Here is a 25,032-nt window from a genome sequence, read left to right as displayed (position 1 = left end):
CCCTCCTTTGACTCACTTGGAACTTCTGAAGTTTCTCTTGGATTTGCTTCACTGTTTGCTGGAATTGGTGCATCATTACTGTTAACTGGTTCTCTTCCTTCCTAAATGAAGAGATGGCTGAAGCCCAGAATCTGCTACTTCATGTGTTGACAGTTCCAGTACTGGAATTATGCAGAAGCCTGCTAAAGCTAAATTCCGGTACCTACATTGGCAGTTATAGGGGGAAAAGTCATCTTTTGGGGAGTGGCCCTTCTTTTTTCCTCCCACTTATTGTAGACAGCTGTATGTACAGTAACAGAAAATCACAGATAAATAGAAGAGGATTTTTTTCCATATTTGATCACTGTCATATTTGGGAGATTCTGTATGTTTGATAAATACCTTGTATTTTTTAAAATAAGATTTATTCTCTCTGGATTTGACTCTTCTTTTAATCTTCCTCTTTTGGGATGAATGCTTTATTGATTGAGAACTCTTGCTACTTTGAAAAACTTCCATTTTTTTTTAGAAAAAGTTCCCTGGTAATAATTAGCAAATAGAAAGGCAGGATCAGCAGCACATATAACTGTTATTACTCTAACAGCTATGTTTAATTTTAAAGATTGATAAATCACTAAAATAATGCAAGTGTCTGAATATAATAAAGAATCAAATAGAAGGCTGCCATTTTGGCAGCTTTTTGAAGCAGATTATTGAAAGCAAAATCAAATCTCTCTTAAAAAATTGAACCAAGTTTGATAGCTGTTTTTAAGTTATCCACAGATGTCATGTCTGTGTCACTTTATGATATAGCATAAAATCACTCTAGAGTGTGATTACAGCATCTGGTTTGTATCTCAGCTGTAGTAACCACACTCTTCAGGTACTGCTATATGTGCTGTTGATATTCTTTATAGAAATGAAAGGGGTCCAAACATGAGAACAGGAATAGTTCAGTGGCACAAGGATATTAATTACTCAAAATGAGGTAAACAAATAGATGGCACACCAGAAAAGAGGAAGCAAATGTAGCAATTGCAATGATGCAGCATTCTGAAGTGATCATAGATAGTATATATGCAGCATATATACAAACTTTTTCTAGTACATAAGTTAAATATAAGGGTCAAGGATAAAAGAAGTAGTTCATTTACATAGGAGCTCCTGTAGTTCACAGGCATTTTGATCTGTGTGATTGGATATATAGGATGCAGACTGCTGTCATAAGGTATGCTTTATACTGCTTGAGTCTTGCACAGTGATTGTGAGGGGGGTGCAGTTTCTACAAGAATGCAGTGGGATCACTTGCAGTGTTTCTAACAAGCCACTAGAAAGGGAGGGTAGTTTGGGAACCAGGTGGGAAGGAAATATGGAATGAATGACTGCAAATCCAGTGAAACTAGTGCTTGCTGTGGTGGCTGCTATGCCAGTATTGCTGCTAGAGTAGTGACCATGGAGAGGCTGTGGACAAGTCTCTCTCTGGGACGGGTTTGGATTCCATCCATCCCTTATCCTAATTTAGTGTGAGACACACTAATCACAGTAATTAGGAATTGGATAATTGTCACCCACACCAAGTAGCTAATAGGTCAAATATGTCATTACAGGAAGCAGTAAAATAGTTTAGCTCCATGTATTGGAACCCTTTGAAATGGAAATATTTGTAGCACTTGTTCAGAAGTGTTTTGGCCAAAAAAACTGACTAAAGAGTAACTCGTTTGTCTTTGTCCCTACCAGTTGGCATGCTACTTCTTGTTGACAGCTTCCATTTGCCCTTCCCTAAGTCCTCTTCCAATGTCATCTCCTCTACACTTCACATTCCATCTGCTGAGCTGTTTCGCAATTTCCAGTTGCTCCAGGACTCCCCTTTCTGTCTGTTGCCACAACTACCTCTTGTGCCCTCCTGGCAGTGCTTTTAATGTCTGTCTGACCCCATTTCCAAATGATACAAAATACATTTGGAATTAAGAGGTTAATGCCAATAGGTTTAATTAAGCAGTGTTGTCTTTGGAGAGAAAATTATTGTAGTAATACTCTTCTCAAATCAAAGAGATTAATATAAATTGGATGTCTTAGTGCAGAAGGAGATCAGCAAAGCCAATACAGAATACATTGGCCTTAGAACATTTGTCTTACCTCATCATCTTTGTAGAATTTTAATTAACACGTTTAACAGTATATTGGGTCTAAGGATGTGTATATGAATACACAATTAACCAATAAGCAGGGCTCGACAAACTATGGAATCTACTCGCCCGTGGTGACTAGATTTCATCCATGCGCCCCTGCGGCGCACACATGCGCAATGCGGCTCATGCGCAGTGTGGGGCTGGCGAGCAGCTTTCGCCGCTGTTTGTCAAGCCCTGCCAATAAGCATAGCTTATTGGTTAATCTTGTCGATTACACACATTTCTCCCACATTCCCCCTTGCTGCTTCTGTATTAGATACCCTGTGCGCTGCTGCCTCTCTAAGGGGGCATGCTGGAGCCAATATGTTCAGGGAGCCAGTTTAAAGCCAGCTCCCCATGCACATCCGCTTCCCCTCCTTACTGTCTTTACAGGGACAGGAGGGAGTGGGGAATGCGCAGGTAAGAGCCGATGCTGGGGGAGTCAGCTTAAAAGCTTGTTCACCCCAGCACCAGCTCTGTGGTGCCACCTGGCCCCCATCCCGCGCTGCTGCCTCTATAAGAGGGATCAGCGTGGCGGGAGGCTGCCGTGAAGGAGTCCCTGCCTGCAGGGGGTCCGAGATGCCTGTGGACAGAGGCTGTTTTGCATTCCATGGAGCAGCCTCTGTCCCTGACAAGCCTGGGCCCACCATGGACCGAGGTTGACCCGTGGCAACAGTCTGTCCATGGGGAGTTCAGTACCCCGCGGGCAGGGGCTGCCGCCACCTGGGGCTGCTACCTCTGCAGACAGCCAGTCTGCACAGGGAGCTGATACAGAGGCAGCAGTTCAGAGTGGCAGGGAGCTCCCCAGGATTGGGGCTGGCTGCCGGCCCCACCCCTGGGGACTATCGAATAGTTGTGTAACCACTAAGATTTCATGCAGTTACATGACTATTCAATTATATGGTAGCTAATGTCCCTAATTGGATCAGATTGTGCAGTGCCTCAAATACCTTTCATAACAATATACCAGTTCCAGCTGGGCAGACAACAGCCCAGATAAATTGTAGAGGTAGCATTTGAGAAATACTGGACACCATTGTAAATAATGGAATGTGCAAGGCAGTGAAGATTCAGCTAATTAGGTTTTGGAAAATAGTTTCATTGTTTTTTATTTAGTATGGGTTTTAGTTTGTAAATATATAATTGCTGTACCAGAGGCAGCAGTGCAGGGAGCAGGCGGCTCCATAGAAGCCGTTGTACATGGGGTGCCTACTTAAAAGCCAGCTCCCCCCATGCACCCACTCCCACCTATCTATGAACAGGGGTTGCTGGACTCAGCGTGAGCTGGCACCGAATAGTCCCAGCTCGCGCTGGTCCCAGACACTGCACCTCTGCATTTTAAATATAGTCAGAGCCTGGTGGCTCTTAACTAAATTTAAAATGCACAGCCACAGCACCAGTGGTTCCCAGAGCTGGCGCAAGCCAGGACTGATCAGTCCTGGCTTGAGCCGGCTCCTGGAGCTACCCCTCCTGCAGCTCTGCAGAGTGGTCCTGTTGACTAATTGTACAAATTGTAGTGACTATACCATTAATTAGGTAACTGCAATTTAACATCCTTAATGTGATTAGTCTTTCTGGTAGACATTTTAAATTACCCAAGGGCATTTAATTGTGATGAAAAGCTGTTTAAATATGATTTAGGGAACGGTCTGCATCTGTAGGAAAAATGATTGGAAATCACTTAAAATATGACAATGCCATTTTTGCTAGTGACTCAGAAGTTCCCAGAGATTTATAGTCTTGGCACAATTTATTTGAAGTAGAACATATGAATAGGTGTTTATTGCTCACGCATAGTACAGTTGACAATGAAGCTGTTTGAGAGAGATTAGCAGCTATAAATTCTTATTACAGGCTGAGCTGTAGTGCCACCTATAGCTGAGGTTTCCTGATAGTTTTGTAAGAGCCAGTTTTCAGTTCCTCATAACTTTTGCCCAATTTTAACTGCTTGGCCTGACATTTTCTGTGGCAGGTGTTTGCATCAGGCTGGGCAGAAGGAAGATGAACTTGGACCTGCTCCAGCAATGGGACTTGCACTCTTTCCCTGTCGGTGTCACTGTAGCTACAGCAGACATGGAGAGGCATTTCTTACCTGGCCCCAAGTTGCTGCAGTGAGAGAGGACTGAGGTAGTCCTCTTTCCCCGGGCAGTCTGCACACTGTATTGCCTCATCCCCAGCCCTACCGCAAAGCAATGATTTAAATGAAGCATGTACACTTTCATTTTAGTTTCCAAAAAACAAAAGTTGAGTTAAGGGCCCAAGCAACACTGGGTAAATATTCTAGTGAGATTATCAGTGAGGAGCCTGGGGAGGGAGATAGGGACATAGTGGCAACAGGGAAAGAGGTCAGGGACTGGGAAGCTGATTGGAAGCTAAACTGGTGTGGGAAATGTATCTAAGGAGAAACTGGTGGGGGATTGTTTGGGCATGAAACTAGTAGAACGGGAACTGAGAATGGTTATGCAAAAAGACTGGGACTTGGAGCAGTGAGGAAACTAGGATGGGAAGTCCAAAGGAAAAGTCTAAAACTTGCTGGGCAAGGATACTGAGATGAGAGCCCTGAATAGTGTAGCTTGGGACTAGCCAGTGTATAGCTGATGATAAATTTAAAATGTTTAGTCTGATCTGTTAGAAAGTTGACAGAAATTTGAAACACCAGCAGGGTTTTCATTGTGAACCTTTCTGTGTCAGGTCTCATGGCTCTGGCAGCTGCCCTAGGAAATCCTGCCAGAGCTGAAACTCATCAGTATTGTTAGCCTCTGGCAGAGAGTCATGGGATTTCTCAGATTTGCTCACTCCACAGACGCAGCGCTGGGCATTCTGTGAGAGCTGGGGCTCGCGGCTCTTGGTTTCTCTGTTGGTTCTCTCTGGCAGGGAGGCTGATGGGACTCTGTGAGAGAACTCAACCCATGGTTCTCAGGGCTTGCAGGGGCCAATGTTGTGGGGCATCCCTGTCATGTACACTGCCCAATCCTTCGCTCCCAAGTTGGCAGCTTGTACGCACAAGAGTCTTGAATCCACAGAGGTTCCTGATTTTGGGGCTCAAGCAAGGTGCCTAGCAGCTCCCAGAGCTGGCAGGCTCCAACCACTGGGCATTAATGAAACTGACATTCTTGTCAATTTGGCAGCTACTATTCACCCAATAGTATCTGTGAAAATATGCGAATGTGATATTTTTGTCTGTTTGTTTCAGGAACACCATACTTTGATATTTCTAAAATCAAGTGTTTAGGGATCTCCAGTTCACTGAAAATTTTTCAGCAAATTTGCATTTCTTCCAAGTTGGAATGAAAGCAAATTAGAAAATAAATATCAAATGTTTTAGCAAACCAAAATCTCTGAATTGTGGACAGCTCTATAGGAAAGAGTAGAGAATGGGACCGGGGCAAAGAATCAAGGTTGGGGTAGAGATAGAATGAAGACTGGTGGGGAGGGATGGGGTCAAAGAGGCCATATTAGATGTAGGGGAGAAGTGTCATTTCCCAGCAGAGCACCCTCTCTGCCAAAACCTGGAATGGGACCCAGGATTCCAGAGTTGTACCATTCCTGTGATGTCAGCAAATATCTGTGGAACCCAACATCAATGTGTCCCATCCCTTATAGTGCTGATCCACATGGAGGATAACAGCCTACTATTGCTATCATTTATTCCTGTAGTGCAGTGAGAGAACTCTGTGAAGTGCATGTACCAGTCCCGATGATGGCCCGTGCGAGTGTCTGCGTTTGTTTTAAAATCACCTACATTATACACAAAAAATTACGTGACAAGAATGTTAAGGTTTCAAAGTCAAGCACTGAAAAGTTAGGGAATGCCAGAATGAAGGGTTTGTGGGGGGTGTTCTGTTTTGTTTTTTGTTTTTGATTTTTGTCAATTTTAATTTGCCCCCTTTGTAAACAGTCTTCAGTTACAGGATCGCACACTGTTTTTTCCACATGACTCCTGCCTCATTCAGTGCACAGAATGGATCATGCTCAAAGTTAATAACAGCTATTCAGTATTTTTTTCTTGAAATTTTTATGGGTTTCTGATGGGGCTCAGCACTGTAGCATGCAAGTGTTTCTCAAACAATTTATTGTAACAAACACCCTGATATGGGGGAAGTGCAGGTTATTGTCTCAGTTTTACAGATGGGAAAATTGAGGCACAAAGAGATTTGATACAGGTAACCACTAATTTGGAGCTCAATTTGGGACACCTACAACCTGATTTTTCAAAGTACTTACTATTGTATAGCCCTTCATATGTTTAAAGTCCACTTCCAGTTGACTTAAGTTGCAGTTGTGAGTGCTCAGAACTTCTGCAAATCAGACAACAAGATCTTAAATCAGGCACCCAGAAACTGAGGTACACATCATTAGTAACCATCTTTGAAAAGTTTGGATTAAATGGTTTACCAGACCTCATAAAAGAACTGTGGCAGAGACAGGGACAGAATCCACTTCCCCAAAGCATCATTCAACTGCCTTGTCCATGAGACTCTCCTTTTTAGTCCTGCAGTCCCCTGCCTCATTCACTATGCATTTTCCAACTTCTGTAGGATACTAACTTCATTTAACAGTCATCTTTATTATACCCCTGATTCATCCCCCAGAACAGGTCTTTCAGGTGTATTGCATAAGACACAGGTCCTGTGGGGAAAAAATAGGATGTGATCATGTAGTTACAAAGACTGTATCATAATACATTCACACGAGGGGACTGAATTAAGATGCACAGACCATCTTCATTCTGGCATTTCCTAACATGTGAGTGCTTGACTTTGCAGCCATAATGTTCTTCTAATATTGGGTTTTGTTTTTTGTTTTGTTTTGGGCATATACACATACACAGTTTTATTTGTATACCCAGACACTCTTCCCTTGCACTAGAGAAACAGCCCCGTTCTGCTGTGACCTTTTGTAGCTCTCTAGGTGTAATTAGGATTTGCCCAGGGTGTATGTAATGGTAGTGTCCATAACAGTGAAGATTATTTCTAAACTAAATGGGTGTTTTTCAAATTGGTTGCTCTGTAGGATTTTTAGAAAGGGCAGAAAATATGCTTGCCACAAAGATAAGTTTAATATTATTCACCTAACGTTTTCAGGAGCATGCCATCAATCTTGAGCTATTGAAAACACAAATGATCCACAGTAGAAACATACTAGTAATGTAGAACTCCGTTTGCTTATCAGTGTGAATTCTGCTTCTTCTGGATTGATTATTACTTCAGAACTTCCTTGCACTGAACATTCTTCCATAGTTCTCTGGGTTGTACTTTAAGATATCTATCAGATTAGTTGTTCCCCAACTTTTCATGTAGAATTTGCCCCATTTACGCAAAGGATGTTAGGAGGAGGATAATTGGCTAATTGTGTAATTGACACATTTTGTATCAACCACATGATTAGTTGATAAGGGAAAGTGCTTGTCCAGGAGCTACTCCTGCTGCGGCTTTGCAGTTTAAATATAGTAGGAGCCAGGCACTCAGCAGCTCAGCTCCTACTACATTTAAAATGCAGAGCCACAGCTGGGGTAGCTCCTGGATGCATTGTGAGCCGAGACTGAGCCAGGCTTGCTCAGTTCCGGCTTGCGTTGGGTCCAGCAGCCCCTGTCCATAGCGGGGAGGTCCCAGTACGAAGCTGGGTTCCCCATCTCCGGCAGACACAGGCTGCTGCCATAGCAGGCTGTGTTGGTAGCCAGCCCTGGCTGCTGCAAACACAGGCTGCTCTGGCTCCCTGCCGGGACTCCCTGTGGATAGGGGCTGTTCTGTGAGATGTGGAGCAGCCTTGGCTTTCAGCGAGCCTGGGCCTGCCGTGGGCAGAGGATGCTTCGCAGCAGCCTCCCCTGCAGCCTGGTGGAGGAGGGCAGGTGGCACCATGGAGCCAGTACTAGGGGGAACCGATTTTTAAGCTGGCTCCCCCCCAACATTGGCTCCTGCTTTCCCCCTGCTCTTGCTGTCTCTGGTACAGAGGCATCAAGGGGGAGGGAATGTGACTAATTGACTCGATTACCCAATAAGCCTAGGCTTATCAGGTAGTCAACGACTCGCTTACATCCCTTATTTTCACATGTTGGCCATTGGTGACATTGTTTAGACTTTGATTATAACACTTTCACACTTTGACAACAGTTTTTGTAGGATAAGAGGAAAAATGACTATATTGCACTTTACTCCATTTATTGTCACTGCCAAGTTAAAATGGAGGCCATCATACTAAGATCTGATTAACTGGCTACATTGGAATGCTTAGACACCAGTCATAGAACTTGGCTGATCCCACATTACATGTCATAATGAAATCCTCCACCTATTCTCAATCTCTGCTGTATTTCCCTCCCCACAAAAATCTGAGGAATTTTGGAATCCTCACTTCTCATAGATTTATGTAGACATTCAAATAAGGTATTCATTCCATCCTTTGAGAGTTCAGATTAGCTGCATCAGAATTGTAAAACAAATAGAAGCTTTATAGGTTGACATTTTGTCCCAAATTCTTTCCAATACATGTATTACATTTGAGGATTGGAACCATGTTGCTTTAATTTAACATTTTTACTATGTTAACTAATAACTTTATATCCATCTTTCAGATATTTTCAATTAATTTTTTTATTTTAAATTAGAAAAACATCAACTAAAGAGCAAATTGCAGCTGATGTATGCATATACAACTCCAGTGAAATCAGTTGTTTTGTTCTTATTTGCATCAGCAGGGAATTTAGCTTGAATTATTAAAGTTCATTTCTTCAAATTTGGTTTTTAACAGTGTAGCCATATCTGACACGTGGATTGTGTTTTATAGAGCAGATTTTTTTTAAAAAATATTTGTGGTAATTCGTAAGTGGATTAAAACTATTTCTGATTTTATTTTATTTATTTTTTTTGTAGCAACTTGAATTAGTGGAACCGAGTGGTTGGATTCATGTTCCTTTAACTGATTCTCATAAGAAGCCTATTCGTACATTTATGATTCAGATTGCTGTTTTAGCCAATCATCAGAATGGAAGAGACACTCACATGAGACAAATTAAAGTGTACACTCCCGTGGAAGAAAGCTCTATTGGTAAATTTCCTAGATGTACAACAATCGATTTCATGATGTATCGCTCAATAAGATGAATCTTCTTATGAAAAACAAAATAAAAGTGATTTTTGTCATGAGTTTTGTTTCTGATATTATTTCTGGTTTAAAAAGTAACAGGTCTTATTCTTATGGAACTGTATCTCTATATACTTAAATTAGTAATTTTAATCTGTTTAGAGTTGCACTGTTTTATTTCTAATCTGCTTTGAGTAGTCACATTTTTCTCTTAATTGTATTTACAAAGACCTTAAGAGGCTTATAGATGTACAAAAGATATATTAAAGAACTTTCTCCTTTGCTTCACTATGAAATAGATAACCATGTAATATGTATCTTCTTTTTTTCCAGTGGCTTCTTTGTCGACAATACATTCAAATAATTGATTGTATAACTGTATATTTGGGTTGGGGTCAGTGCAAAAAAAAGCTCTTTTTTTTAAAATTAGACATATTATTAATGTATTATTACCACTGTGTTTTTCTCTGTGTCCAGGATGTTCATTCTTTTAAGAGGATTCTTCATGTCTTTGAAGGAACTTCCCTGTGGTATATGCATGTCTTGTTTCTGGTGAGAAATGTACTTAACTGTTTTTTTTTTTATTCGAATAGGTCTTGATGTAGGTTTCATTCTTCTGTGTAACTGAAAAAGATCTGATAATCTAGAAGGAAAGTGAATATTTCTAATTTTATATTGTCCTGACATTGCATATATAATGTGACCATTATATCATTCTAATGTAACAATAAACATGCAAGGAATGCACAGGCTACATTCCTTAGCATTGCTTCCAGACACCCTTTGAAGTCCCATGGAGCATATAAAATAGTAAGAATTCAAATAATCTGATCAATGTTATACCTAAATTATGGAGTTTCTTAAAAGAAAAAAGATGAACCATTTTGAAATAAAAAAATTCCACAAGGGAAACAAAATTGTGCATGCCGATTTATAACTAATAGAAGCATATAATTTTATTTTTAATGGGCTTTTTGCATTTTTATTGTTCAGTATTTACGTCATGATTTTAAAAACTGTGACCAGAAAAACAAACTCTCTAATAACATTCCTTTTAAAATCTGATTTTTTATAATCTGCTGTATATTTGAGAGAGTTTGTGAGTTTCTGTCAATCCATTTGTTCAAGAACTCCTCCTAAACAGTAAGAGTTAGGACCACCAGATTTGGTATGCAGCTTCCTCTGATCATAAGTTAAAGTGAGGAAAGGGTTTGGTTGTGCAAGTGGTGGGGGCAGCAGCTCCCTCTTATTCATATGGGAACATTACTAGAAACATTCCCCTTTGTCAAGGAGCAAGGGGAATGTGCACAGTTGCTCCATTACTCACTCTGGCTGGGGAGAGCAGGGGGCAGATGAACCTGGACCCATGTCAATGGAGGACATGCACCCCTCTCCTGGCTGTGCCCACTGGAGCTGCAGCGGCCATGGACAGGCACTTCTCACCTGGCCCTAAGCTGCTGTGGTGAGAGAGGTCTGGGATAGTCCTCTCTCCCTTGGCCAGCCTGAATACTGAACCCTTCATCCCCAGCCCCACCCAGCAACAATGATTTAAATGAAGAAAAACAAAAAATAAAGTTTTTGTTACTCTGTAGGTGCTACATACAGGCCACTTGCTTTATTATTATTATTATTATTATTATTTATTATTTATTATTATTATTTTTAAGTTACAGACTAACATGAGACTTTTAAATAAAAATTAAGTTAAGGACCTGAACAGCACTAGATAAATCTTTGTGTGTGTATATGTGTATGAGTGTATGGAATTTTTAAAAGCAGCCATTTATCCAACTCTGTGATAAATGATAAATTCCTGTGGTTGTGATGGAGCAAAAAGCAAAATTGGGACAAAGCATTTGAAAAATCACATTGCAGATCATTAAAGTTAAATTGGGAAGCACTGGCAAGACCATGTGAGAAGAGGTTAAGAAAAAGATGAGTGAAGAGTAGAAGAAGGTCTGAGGAGGAAAGAATGCACAGGAATAAAAGGAGGAGGGTATTTAAAAAAAAAACACAATGTTCAGAAATATAACACTGAGATCAGTTTAATGTGAATGTGTATTACATGAAATAGAGTTCTATCATAAATGTACAAACTCATCTTTGGTTGAACTGTACTGTCCTTAATGCAGGAATTTCCACATTATGGACCTGACCCCACACCCACTAAAGTGAGTGGAAAGTTACCCATTGATTTCAGTGGCTTTTGGATTAGATTTTAGGGTTATAGTTCTAATTGTGGATTCTGATGTTCCTAGAATATTTTAAGAACATAAGAACGGCCATACTGGGTCAGACCAATGGTCCATCTAGGCCAGTATCCTGTCTGCCAACAGTGGCCAATACCAGATGCCCCAGAGGAAGGGAACACAACAGGTAATCGTCACGTGATCTCTTTCCTGTCACCCATTTCCAGACAATAGATAATCTTCCAGATAATCTTGACAAAATTACAGCCTTTTGTATGGAGGGCAGCTCAGTATTTTTGTTAATTGTTTTTCCCTTTTGTTCTTGTCTTACACAAAATATACCAATAAATAACTCCCAAAGGTTAGTTTGGGACTCAAAGTAGGGTTTTTATGAATTACTGCAAACACCTACTCCGGATTCTGGTGCTAACTGCCATGAGTAATCTGCTTGATTTCATGCTTCATAGTAGGTGTATGAGCAGGTGTGTGTGCAGATGACACTTTTAAAACATGCAGTTGCTTACATAGGGATATTTCCTTCTGTAATATGTATAGCTCTTTACTCAAAAAATAACAGTAGGCAAGAGGGCATGCCATTGAAAATCAAAATAATCCAATATTCCAAGTATGAAATGGACAATAAGTGGTCAAAACACTACATTGGCATGTTCCTGCCACAGTTCTGAATCAAGACTATTGTTTCTACAAAAGAACGCACCTGTTATTTACAACCATAAGTCCCGATCATTCATTTAGTAGTAGATTAAAGGCAAACCATGGACAAAAGAAAGAAAATAAGGGTTGTTGACTTCAGGCGAATATGGACTTTGGTCAAAGACTTTCAGTGGTAAGTAGATAAGGTATTAGAGGTTGAACCTGCTGGAGCACGGGTGTTGCTGGATCAGAGAGCCCTGGTGCCCAGGAGTGCGAGCCCTGACCCCGGGGAGCCCGGCCGGGTAGGACAACAGTGGAACCAACAAGCCCTATCCACAGGGAGCCCTGGCCGGATGGGACAACAGTGGGGCAGCCAGCAGCAAAAGCAGGGAAGCTGGCATGCCATGTCCCCAGGAACCTCTAGTGGAGTGCAGCAGATGTGGAGCAACTGGCAAGCCCCTTTTCCTGGGAATTCCCAGTCAGGTGGCGAAGAAGCAAGACTGCTACAGCTAGGGAGCTCCATCCCTGGGGAGCCCCGGCAGGTCAGAACCCAAGTCCAAGCCCTGCAGGCTAGAGCCCAGTGGCTGTGGGGCTAGAGAAGAGCCAGCCATAGTGAGGGGGAGTGTCCTGGGAGGCCAGTGGCAGTACTTCCCTGATCTGGCTAATTCCCTCCATCATGATGGGTCAGGTCCCAAGAGTGCCAGACAAAGGAGGTCCAACCTATATTGTCATTCACCAAGGTGCAGTCAATGACATAGGTTACATGCAGTGTCAAATACTTCCTCTGCATTCCCTCAGGTCTATGAATTAAAGATGCTGAACAACATAATTTTTTTTCTTTCCATTTTCTTAATCTACAGATTGCCTAATATGTGAGAGAGGAAAAACAAATTTATCCAGTTATTTTACTAGCAAAACAATTAATAGCTGTCAATAGCTGTATATTATAGGTGTATATTTATTAATTATGCACTGCCCTTAAAATATTTCATAAACTTGAAGAAAATTATGTAAAAATATCTGAGTGCACTTCTGAAAATCATACCCTTCTGCAGAAGCTTGTATACCCGCTCAATAAAGGGCAGTGGCCTGTAAACTCTGTAGTAACTATTCTTGCTAGAAGTCCAAGATACGTTCAAAAAAACTTGGACGTATAGTGAAACAACTTAAAGCGGGGAATTTTTTTCCCCCGCGGCTGACTTCCATTTGCACAATTTTGTGTGTGTGTGTGCAATTTAAGAGTAGTAAAAAGAGTAGGGAGGATTTATCACACATCAGTTCCTACAAGCATCAACAACTTTAGTGCAGAAGGGATGCATACTGGGGCGACTTATAGCAGGGACCCCCTGTATCAATTCTACCAGCCCAGTCCTGTTTCATATGCTATTGCATTGCCACAGCAAGATGTCATCTTGGATCTGGAGAGCATTAGCCATAGTTCAGTGCTACATAGATGGGAGGATTTGTTCCTACAGTGGAAAACTTTTACTCATGCAACAATGGAATGGGGCATCAGCCTTATTCTCTTAGCCAGATTCCAACTTTGTTGATTATCCTGCCACACTTAATAACTTTTGTAAGTTCAATTGGATGTAATATCCTTTAATACTTATGCTAAACTGTAATGATACAGTATAGTGCAGTGGTTGCCCTTACATGGTGTTGGTTTATGCTTCTCAGTGTAATGTTTATATAATACTTTAGTAAAAGTTTGAGGTACTCTGTGGTTGATAGACTGAAAGCACTTGTATAGATATATAATCATAATAATCTTGCATTACAAATATTTTTTCTTGCTCTTTGATATGCAGCATCAGGACAAATAAATGCAAATGATCATTCTAAACCCGTTCTCCGAGATCATTATATGTTTAAATCTTTAATGTTCATTACCTTAATCAACATCATAATCTCCAGTCATCTGAAGAAGTGGGTTGCGCCCATGAAAGCTCATGATACCATCTACATGTTTTGTAAGTCTTTAAGTTGCTATTAGTCTATTTGTTGTTTTAAGTTTTTTCCCATTGCATTAATGTAAGCATACTGAATTGCTGCAGATTGGCATCTGAGGAAGCTGGCTTCTGAATTGAGGGGTCTGTTATAGTGTTGTGTTTGGTATTGGATTATATGTATTTATTGGATTGAATTAGTCTTGGGTACCGAACTGCATTCCTAGTGGGCGCCCCTTTATTTTGAAATTAACGAAAACCATCATTCTGTAGATATGAAAATGGCAAGATTTGACAAGGTCCACATGTGTAATCTTCTCCCTCCCCCCTCAATAACCAGCCATTCAAAAAGTCATCTCATGTTATAGGACAAACGTAATTAGGATATTATGAGCACACACATAGGCACTGAGCAATATTGGAAATCGTTTCTACAGTTTTTGATGTTGGCTACTAATGCATTTGTATACAGGCAGTCCCCGGGTTACGTACAAGATAGGGACTGTAGGTTTGTTCTTAAGTTGAATCTGTATGTAAGTCGGAACTGGCGTCCAGATTCAGCCGCTGCTGAAACTGATCAGTTTCAACAGCGGCTGAATCTGGACGCCAGTTCTGACTTACATACAGATTCAACTTAAGAACCCCAGGCATCCCCAAGTCAGCTGCTGCTGAAACTGATCAGCGGCTGATTCCAGGAAGCCCGGGGCAGGAGCTTCCTGTAGTCAGCCACTGGTCAGTTTCAGCAGCGGCTGACTTGGGGACGCCTGGGGCAGAGCGGCTGGGGTGCTGCTGGGTTGGTCCAGTAGCGCCGCCGCTCCTCGGCGCTACTGGACCAACCCAGCAGTACCCAAGCTGCTCTGCCCCAGGCGTCCTGATTCAGCCGCTGCTGAAACTGACCAGCAGTGGCTGAATCAGGACGCCTGGGGCAGAACAGCTGGGGTGCTGCCCGGTTGGTCCAGTAACGCCCAGAGTGGCGCTACGGGACCAACTGGCAGCGCCCCAGCTGCTGTACCACAGGTGTCTGGAGCAAAGCCGTGGAGCACGGGGGCAGCGGGACAGCCCAGACGCGCCGTGGCTATCCTGCTGCCCTCGGGCTCCGTGGCTTTGCTCTGTTTTGCTCCCTGTCCCCCTGGTCTGCAGACCAGGGGGACGGGGAGCAAAGTGGCGGAACACGCGGGCAACGGACAGCCCAGACACGTCTGGGCTGTCCGCTGCCTGCGTGCTCTGCGGCTTTGCTCTGCTTTGCCCCCCCCCCCTCCCCCTGGTCTGCAGACCAGGGGGATGGGGGGGGGGCAAAGCAGAGCCAAGCCGCGGAGCGCCCGGCCAGCTGACAGCCCAGACGCGTCTGGGCTGTCAGCTCATCGCGCGCTCCGCGGCTTGGCTCTGCTTTGCCCCCCCCCCCACCCCCTGGTCTGCAGACCAGGGGAAAGGGGGGGGCAAAGCAGAGACAAACAGAGCCAAGCCGCGGAGCGCGCGATCAGCTGACAGCCCAGAAGCGTCTGGGCTGTCAGCTGGCCGGGCGCTCCGCGGCTTGGCTCTGCTTTGCCCCTCTCCCCCCCCGGTCTGCAGACCAGGGGGAGGGGGAGGGCAAAGCAGAGCCAAGCCTCGGAGCGCGTGGGCAGCGGACAGCCCTGTCCGCTGCCCACGTGTTCCGCCCGCTTTGCTTCCTCTCCCTGGTCTGCTGGAGACCAGGGAGAGGAACCCCGTTCGTAACTGCGGATCTGACGTAAGTCGGATCCGCCTAACTCGGGGACTGCCTGTAATTGGGTAAAAATGAAAACCAGCATAACATTTTTCACTCCAGATACTAACCTGTGTCCTAGATATAAGAATTGCATCTGAGTTGTCTTCTGTAACCTTTCATTGGAAAATCTGGAACATAGAATTGTATAACGAAGAAAAGTCAACAACTGTCAATGTTTACCGTACAAAGCTATACTGGTTATTTGATAAGGGGAGATCATTTGCTAGCTTAAAATATTATTTCTTAATTTTGTGGAGAAACTTATTTCATCAGTAGGCTGGTCAATAAGCTGCTTCTCCTCCTGTGTGTCATTTGTTACTTTAAATTGATCGAACATCACACATTTACAGAACTTACGGTGCATGCATTCTAGCAGTAACTACACTATACACCACAGTCATATTAGGTCAGTGTTTTGCTTACTATATCTGAAAACCTCTTAAATAGCATGCCAAAAAGTCCAGGTGATAAAATACAGTGACTGTTGGTCTTAAAGAGCTTTGGTTCATGGGAGATAAAGAGCTATTTAAATAAAAATACAACCCAAACACCTACCACCTCCATGCATATCCTGCAAGGAACAGTGCAGAATGCTCACATTTAGTGGTTATAATCTATGCATTGTTGTATAGTAGGGATTCCAAAGCTTTTCACTTCGCCCTTCCTCTCCCCCCTCCTGTTTGCTCTCCCTCTTTTTCAGAGCCATGGTTGGGTTTCTGGTCTGGGAATGAAGCCACAGGGACCGAGGATAGCAGCCAGGGGCCGAGGTGGGTCTGCAGCTAGGTGTGGAGCCACAGTTGGAGGTGGGACCAAAGTTGAAGCTGGGGGCAGAGTTCGGCTAGGTGGTTCTCCATCAATTCCCCCTGACTTGACTTGCATAGGCTCCACCCATGTCCCCCAAATGTTTCTCTTCCTTCTCCCCTCCCCCCCAGGGGAGCACTCCTCACAATTTGGGGACCACTGTGAGGACCACTTATAGAAAGCCAATTTACAGAGTGAGGCTGCTCAAACATTGATAGCATCCTTGGAAAAGTGATGCGTCTAACAATGAATTGTGTTCAGTATTCTAACATTCAATAAGGGGCTAATACGCTACAGTAAGTTATCCTTGATTAATTTATCCTTTTCTGTAAAAGCTGTATCTGGCTGTATACACTTTATGGCTACGTCTAGACTGGCCCCTTCTTTGGAAGAGGCATGCTAATTTCGAACTTTGGAATAGGGAAATCCGCGGGGGATTTAAATATCCCCCGCGGGATTTAAATAAACACGGCCGATGCTTTTTTTCCGGCTTGGGGAAAAGCCGGAAAAGAGCGTCCAGACTGGCGCGATCCTCCGGAATAAAGCCCTATTCCGGAGGATCTCTTATTCCTACTTCAAAGCCCTATTCCGGAGGATCTCTTATTCCTACTTCCCCAAGCTGGAAAAAAAGCGGCGGCCATGTTTATTTAAATCCCGCGGGGGATATTTAAATCCCCCGTGGATTTCCCTATTCCAAAGTTCGAAATTAGCATGCCTCTTCCGAAGAAGGGGCCAGTCTAGACATAGCCTATAGGTGTATCTCCATATGTCAAGCTTCTGTAGGTTTTTTATATTCTTATTTCTTCCTTCTTCTTAAGGAGAAAACATCTTGATCTAAATAGTAACGCTTCTGTCTATGCAAATAATCATTTAGTAGTCTGACAGTCTCTCTCTCAACTGTCATTGTGAAGGTTTTGCACAAATGCACTGTAACTCCATATATAGGTTTCTTATATTCGGCTGCAATCACAAAGCCTTCCCTATGGGCCCATAAATAACCCCAAAATGTTTTTACAGGCCTTTGCTATAAAGCCAGATATCCTCTTTACACTGGCACTCCTCTCTAACTGGAGACCAAAATTTTAACAGATGATTTCCTGTTATTACTGTAGCAGTATCAAAATCTGATCACTTACCAAGTAGCTTGCTGTCCAAGAAACTGAACCAAGGAGTTCAGCCAGCTGTTTGTTTTTCTAGTGTTATAACATATTTAAGAATCATATGTTAAGTCGATGCCCAGAGTAATACAGTCAGGGACAGGAGGTGGAGCCAGGGGGCCACCTGTGTGGCATGATGATCTATTGCAGACCAGTCAAAACATCTGATATTCTATCGTCCCTGGTGATTAATACATGAGTGAAAACTGGAGGGAAGGAGCCATACTGATTCATTTGTGAAAGGTGAACAGACTGCTCTTTGTTGATTAGTTAATGAAACAATATAGAAAATATGGTGAAGTCAAAAAAGATAAAATCCCATCTATAAACTATTTTGCTTTTTTTCTCTCTAGTAATTTGCTGGATGTGGACCTGAGTAAGCCCACTGGAATCAATGGAAAAACTAATTGAGTGTACTGGGCTTTAGATCAGGCCCTTCAGCTTCGCAGAATGAGAATGTACAATTTTATTTGTTGTTTCATGGACTTTAAGTCTGTTTTCAAATATGGTTGCATTCCTGGCTTGCTGGTAAATGTAGGTTTAAATGCATTAAGTAGGCCTCATAGTTCTGCTGTAAATGTCATGTTTGGCAAACAAAATTAGATTGCTCCACGTCTAAGGAAATAATGATTTTTAAAAAGGTGTTGTTTTGAGCTAGTGCACTTTATGTAACGTGAGTGATTGGAGATGTCGTTATGGGTAAAAAGCTGGACATTTTCAATCTAAGGCAAGGTATCAAAAGCATATCTGATACTGAGGTTAGGTTACAGCAGAGGTCAGCAACCTTTCAGAGGTGGAGTGCGAGATTTGACTTTTCGCCTCTATGTATTGGTCCTAGCACCGGTAATACTTTTTAAAGTGAATGATAATCCTACTTACAGCAGCTTCATTACTACAGAAAGATGCAGATCTTACCTTTTAGTACAGGGGTCGTCAACCTTTCAGAAATGGTGTACCAAGATTTAACTTATTCACAGATCTGTGCGCCAGGCAGAAGGAGAAGAGACAGGAGGGGAGGCAAGGGCAGGCTGGATATGGTGACCATATTTTCTGAACTACAGGCAGTCCCCGGGTTACGTACAAGATAGGGACTGTAGGTTTGTTCTTAAGTTGAATCTGTATGTAAGTCGGAACTGGCATCCAGATTCAGCCGCAGCTGAAACTGATCAGTTTCAACAGCGGCTGAATCTGGACACCAGTTCCGACTTACATACAGATTCAACTTAAGAACCCCAGGCGTCCCCAAGTCAGCTGCTGCTGAAACTGATCAGCAGCTGATTCCAGGAAGCCCGGGGCAGAGCAACTCTGCCTCGGGCTTCCTCTAGTCAGCCGCTGGTCAGTTTCAGCAGTGGCAGACTTGGGGATGCCTGGGGCAGAGCAGCTCAGGTGCTGCTGGGTTGGTCCAGTAGCGCGGCCGCTCCTCGGCGCTACTGGAGCAACCCAGCAGCACCCCAGCTGCTCTGCCCCAGGCGTCCTGATTCAGCCGCTGCTGAAACTGATCAGCAGCGACTGAATCAGGACTCCTGGGGCAGAGCAGCTGGGGTGCTGCCGGGTTGGTCCAGTAGCACCAAGGAGCGGTGCTGTGGGACCAACCGGCAGCGCCCCACCTGCTCTATCACAGGCCCCGGGCTTTGCTCTACGTCTCCCTGGTCTGCTGGGGGGGGGCACTAGCTGCGTCCCCCCCAGCAGACCAGGGAGACGCGGAGCAAAGCGGCGGAGGACCCGGGCCGGACCGCGGCGCTTCCAGATCAGCACCACGGTCCGGCCCGGGTCCTCCGCGGCTTTGCTCAGCATCTCCCTGGTCTGCAGACCAGGGAGACGCTGAGCAAAGCGGCGGAGGACCCCGGGCCAGACCCGCGGCGCTTCCAGATCAGCGCCGCGGGTCCGGCCTGGGTCCTCCGCCGCTTTGCTCCCCGTCTCCCTGGTCTGCTGGCTCCCCCAGCAGACCAGGGAGACGGGGAGCAGCTTTTCTCGCCCCGGAGGAGGCGGGCGGCGGGACCAGGCGTCCCGCTGCTCCAGTCCTCCGGGGCAAGAAAATCCCCGTTCGTAACTGCGGATCCGACATAAGTCGGATCCGCGTAACTCGGGGACTGCCTGTAGTTGCATCTAGGGAGAATGGTTTAATTTAAATTATAAAGCAGATTAAGAGTCTTAACTTTATCATGTTAGTTTATCAAACTTAATTTTAAAGAAAGTAAAATATTATGTCCAACACAAAAGATTTCCATGTTTTCTTTATTTATGGTTGGGGGGGTCACTGATGCACAGAAAAAGCAGTAGGGGGCCATACAAGTGACAAGCAAAAGATCTCCTCCAAAACCCCCAAACCCTCACTGATGTGGTCCCTGACACACCTCACTCCTCGGATGCTGGAGCCTCCCCGGGTGAAGGAAGGGCGGGTGGGGACTGAGGTTTAGGGCTTCCTGTAGACCAGATTTACTTTTCTGGGGTTATGGAGTTAGTGGATCTTATGGACCGACTTAGACTCTGGGGTATGGACAAAAATGAGGGCTTCAGTGTGTGGGACAGGGCTGCCAGCAGGTAGGATAGGGACTGGGTGCAGGATCTCGGGGGGAGGTTGCAAGGTCTAGGTGGGAGGTAGGGGCAGAAGCAGGCTGGCAGGAGGGCTTCTGGCCGGGGGCGGGAGCAGGAGTAAGAGTGTGGCCAGGAACAAGGGTGGAGCAGCCACAGTGGATGCAGGAGCAGGGTGGGTGTGCCTGGCCAGGCTGGTGGGAAGGTGCAGGAGCAGGGTGGAGTGTCTGGCCAGGAGAGAGGGTGCAGGAACAAGGGAGAGTGTCAGAGCAAGCTGGGGGTGCAGGGTCTTGGCAGGGGAAGGGAAGTGAGGGGATTGGGGTGGGTCTGGGCACAAGGGGGGACCTTACCTGGCTTTGTGCCCCCTTGCAGTAATGGCCACGACCATAGTGTCCTGGGCCACCTCAAAGGGAGGCCCCGCTGCCACTGCCAGGACCCACGTGGTCCAGGGCCAGCCCTGGAGGCTCCACTGCCATAGCCATGTGGCCCAGGGTCAGCCCTGGAGGCCCCATTGCCACGGCCACGGGGTTCAGACAGGGTCAGCCCTGGAGGCCCCATTGCCATGGCCACGGGGTTCAGACAGGGTCAGCCCTGGAGGCTCCACTGCCATGTGGTCCGGGGCCTGCCTCAGAGGCCCCGCTGCCACTGCCATGGGATTCTGGGCCATCCCTGGATTACGTGGCTGCAGTAGAAATGCCTCCAGTCCCGGCGGAGGTGCTGCTGAGGAGCCTCAGCCCAAGTGCTGCCTCCTCTACTGTAGCCTAACCTGCTGCAGGGAGGAGGGAGTGCTCTCCTGTAGTTGCATGGGGGAAGAGGGGCAGGGCTGAGTTCCCGCTCGTGTGCCGCTGGAAATCGGCTCGCGTGCCATAGGTTGCTGACCCCTGGGTTACAGTATTCTATGGAATAGCTAAGCAGTGTTGTTGGGGGTTGTTTTTTGCTGATGCCATTCTTGCGTAACAAGGTCTGGCTTTTTTTATAATTTTAGCTGGACTCTTGTATTTTATTTCTTACTGAAAGCTGGTAATTGAAATTAAAAACAAAAAGTCTAGTAAAAATGACAATTGACAGAGCAAAAGGAACATAAGAACAGCCATACTGGGTCAGACCAAAGGTCCATCTAGCCCAGTATCCTGTGGTCTGCCCACAGTGGCCAACACCAGCTGCCCCAGAGAGAGTGGACCGAAGACAATGATCAAGCGATTTGTCTCCTGCCATCCTTCTCCAGCCTCTGATAAACAGAGGCCAAGGACACCATTTCTGTGCCCTGGCTAATAGCCCTTTATGGACCTAACCTCCATGAAATTATCTAGCTTCTCTTTAAACTCTGTTATAGATAAACAATAGGGCGCTGTAGAGGGGAGTTTACATATCGATCTGTATTTTAGTGTGTGTCAGTCTGAGACCATTTGTTCAAGAACTCCTCCTAAATGTAAGTGTTAGGGCCACCGAATTTGGTATGCACCTTTCTCCTAACTTAAAGCTAGGTCAGGGTTTGGTTGTGCCAAGACAACCGGAAGCCCTGAGAAAAGGACAGTTTTTCGTAACATGGAAAGGGAGGGGCTGTGGTTCTGAGGGATGCAATATGAGTGTGACTGGGGCAGCAAGCTCGTAGGAGAGAGCTATCCTGTAGAGACACCACTGGTGGTAGCCATACCACCCAGGGGCTCCGCCATCTTGCCTGCCAGCATACCAGTAAGTAGCCCCCATGCCCCAAACCCTTTCTGCCCCTCCTGGCCCTTGGCCACAGTGTTGGGGGAAGCAGAGAGAACAGGCCCCAGGCAAGCTGGGAAGGGAGTGGAAAAGAACAAACCCTGGGAGAGCTGAGGGGAGGGAAAGAAAAAGAACAGGTTCTGGGTTGTCTGGGAGTCAGAGAGGGTGGACAGGCCTCATGTTGGCTTGGGGAAAGACCTGGGAGGAGGAAGCTTCCAGCTTCCAGCATCCTGCACAAACACCCCGCACACAATCTCAAGGCCCTGCCCTGAAGGACCCAGGTAATGCCGGGTAAGTCTGTTAGTACTCTAATACATTAAATTAATAAGATATGTCAGTCATCACCTTGACCATTAGTCTTGTATCTGTTGCTCCTTTCCTCCACTCTTCACTTATCTTTTGTCATCTTAGAATTTATAGTGGTCAGGACAGATACTGTGTCGGGAAAGAAGTGAGCACATTTTGTTTATTACTGTAGGATAAATAATATAAGTTTGGGAATTTAAGGTAACACTGGAAGGAAAATCTTTAAGATTCAGCAGTTCTAAGAAATCATTAGCACAAGTCCTAAAAATCACTTGAATTCATGTGAGAAGAAGCCTTTAGATAATTTAATGCTTATTGTGAAACAGCCAAAAGTGAAAACTAGAACTGGCCTAAACTCGGGATTTCCAGTTGGTGGGAATTTTAATCATTCAAACTTTGTTTTCATTGAAATTTGGAATTAAACCAATGTTTTTTAAATAAAAATTGTTTTGGAAACATGGACACATGGAAATCAGCTTTCCCGACCCATGGCAACAGTTGACTGACATTCTTGTCAGTTTTACAGCTGCTATGCAGATGGAAGTGTGAAACTGACAAAGAATGTTTATTTCACTTAGCAGCTGCCCAGACTCCCAGGGTCTGTTTCTCTGGGGAAGTTCTATGATGCAAGAACTTCCAGATTTCCAGGCCAGCTGGCTTCTAGGGCTACCCACTTGATAGCTGAGTAGACCAGAGAGCATGCTGGCCTGGCAGTCTGGAAGCCTTGGACCTGGACTCCTGGAGATCCCCTACCCTGGAAGCCCTGGCTCTCAGAAACATGCCAGATGAGTTAGCAGCTAATTCACCAAATGTTTTGTTTGACAAAAACGTGTCTGGCAGACAAGTTTTCAGGAACCTTGCAGGTGAATCAATGAAAAATTGTTGACCACAATCTGTTTTCATGCAATAGTTCAGGTTTGACAAATCAGCATTTCCTGTCCACCTCTTGTTAAACATGTCCTGCCAGCAGGACAGAGTGGAAAAGCTCTTAACTAAAAAGTGATCTTATTTTTGTGTTCACACCACAGAAGTGGAGGAAGAGACTTGGAACTCTACATAAACTCATGACTAGCCATCAGTAAATTCTGGCAGAAGGACACCTGATTTAGCACTTGTCAAAGAGAGTAGGAGTTGAGAAGTTAACTGGCAAACAACTGGTGTTCAGGCTGCATCTCCAAAGCAGTTATCTTTAATTCTCTACAGTTGAGTTAACTGATCATGAGTTAGATCAGTGTTTAGCTTACTATATCTGCAAAATAGCACTTGAACTGCACAAAGTGATTGTGTTACCAGTTAATGAGCTGTACTGATTCAGGCTGTAGCCTTCATGGGTCTGTCAACATGAGTTAAAGGCACCAACACACTCGAGATTATGGATGTGGATGGAACTCAAATTATGGACAACACTCAGTTTACAATTTGAGTTAACACTGTAGTGAAAATAAGCCCATTCATACCACAGGAACCATTCTCCTGTCTGCTGGGGAATTTTGTGTTGAGTTACAGATCATATGTCTGTGCTACTCCAATTTCTGCTGAGTATGGGTGGCTAAGTAATGTAAGGCCCATAACTAAGGCTCCATATCTGCTTGAAGCCTACATCCTTATAAAAACTCAAATTAGGAATAGATAGAGTCCAAAGAGAATGACTTAGCAATTTATTTGTACCATTATTTCTATTCTATCTTAGTACGTAGATGCCCCACTGCTATTGGTGCTCCATTGCACTAGGCTCTGTACAAAAGCACAACAAGAGACCCTCTCTGCCTGAAGTTTATACAGTCTTGCTGCAACACCCCAGCTGTACAACAGAAATAATACTGCTTCCTTTTTCTCTACCTTTTCTGCTTAGGCCCAATCCTGAAAAGATTTAATTTTAAGCACATGAATAGTCCCTATTTTATACATGGTGAGCTGCAGCACAGGGAGATTAAGTGACCTATTTAAATGCACACAGGAAGTCTGTGACATGGCTGGAAATGGAACCCAGATCTCCTAAATCCCAGTCCTTTTTTGTGAAATAAATGTTCTACTAACATTATAACTATAAAGGCTAGTTTTGCAGTAAAGCAGTTTTGGTATGTATTTCCATTTCAGAGATGAAATGCGTTTTATTTTCATGTTTTTTGTATTTTGGTCCTCTAAAACAAATACTGGTGCCTAAATTATAATCTTAATTATGTTAGAATAAATCTTGAACAGTATGAATTATTGACTTCACCTGGTTTACTGTATATTTACAGCTATGTAACTCAGAACAGAGTTTGGGTCTACATCTATCACACTGAGGGTGTGTCTAGACTACAGGGTTTTTTCGGAAAAAGTAGCCTTTTTTTTAAAAAAAGTCACCTGTGTCTAGACTGCAGCCGCATTCTTTCGAAAGTAAATCGAAAGAACATGGCAGTTTTCTCGATCGCGGTAAACCTCATTTTACGAGGAATAACGCCTTTTTTCGAAAGTACTCTTTCAAAAAATGGTGCTATTGAATGCAAACTGCTTTTTCGAAAGAGAGAATCTAGACTCTCTTTCGAAAAATCTGCTTGTAGTCTAGACGCTCTTTTTTGAAAGAGGCTTGTAGTCTAGATGTACCGAGTCACATTCTCTTGACATGCATCTTACAAATGTATACAGTTCAGGTGGGCATTAATCCTTGTCATTTGGGACAAACAGGATAGAATTGGAATCTTTTTAGATTGATTCACCTATATTTTCGTCTGTCTAACACATTGCTAGGACACGGCTTACCAGTCACACTGTCCTGTT

General features: G+C 44.2%; 1 protein-coding gene across 5 annotated transcripts in view; it reads left to right on the top strand.

Moving 5' to 3' along the window:
* ANAPC10 (anaphase promoting complex subunit 10) overlaps nt 1-14,484 on the top strand; it is an 81,590-nt gene extending 67,106 nt beyond the window's left edge. For 3 of the 5 annotated variants that reach the window (XM_006131780.4, XM_006131779.5, XM_075929885.2), the window contains exon 5: nt 9,017-9,289. In XM_006131780.4, coding sequence (XP_006131842.1) covers nt 9,017-9,247 — 231 coding nt within the window. In that variant the 3' untranslated portion in view covers nt 9,248-9,289. Of the gene's footprint in view, nt 1-9,016; nt 9,290-9,704; nt 13,862-13,881 lie in introns of those variants that run through there. The other 2 variants (XR_016349464.1, XM_075929886.2) reach the window with 2 other exon arrangements.
* Nucleotides 14,485-25,032: the final 10,548 nt, after the last annotated feature.

This window comes from Pelodiscus sinensis, chromosome 4 (genome assembly GCF_052426305.1).
Source record: "Pelodiscus sinensis isolate ZL-2025 chromosome 4, ASM5242630v1, whole genome shotgun sequence".
NCBI classification, from domain to species: domain Eukaryota; kingdom Metazoa; phylum Chordata; order Testudines; family Trionychidae; genus Pelodiscus; species Pelodiscus sinensis.
The sequence above is the reverse complement of the archived record's forward strand: the minus strand, read 5'-3'. Positions and strand labels throughout refer to the sequence as shown.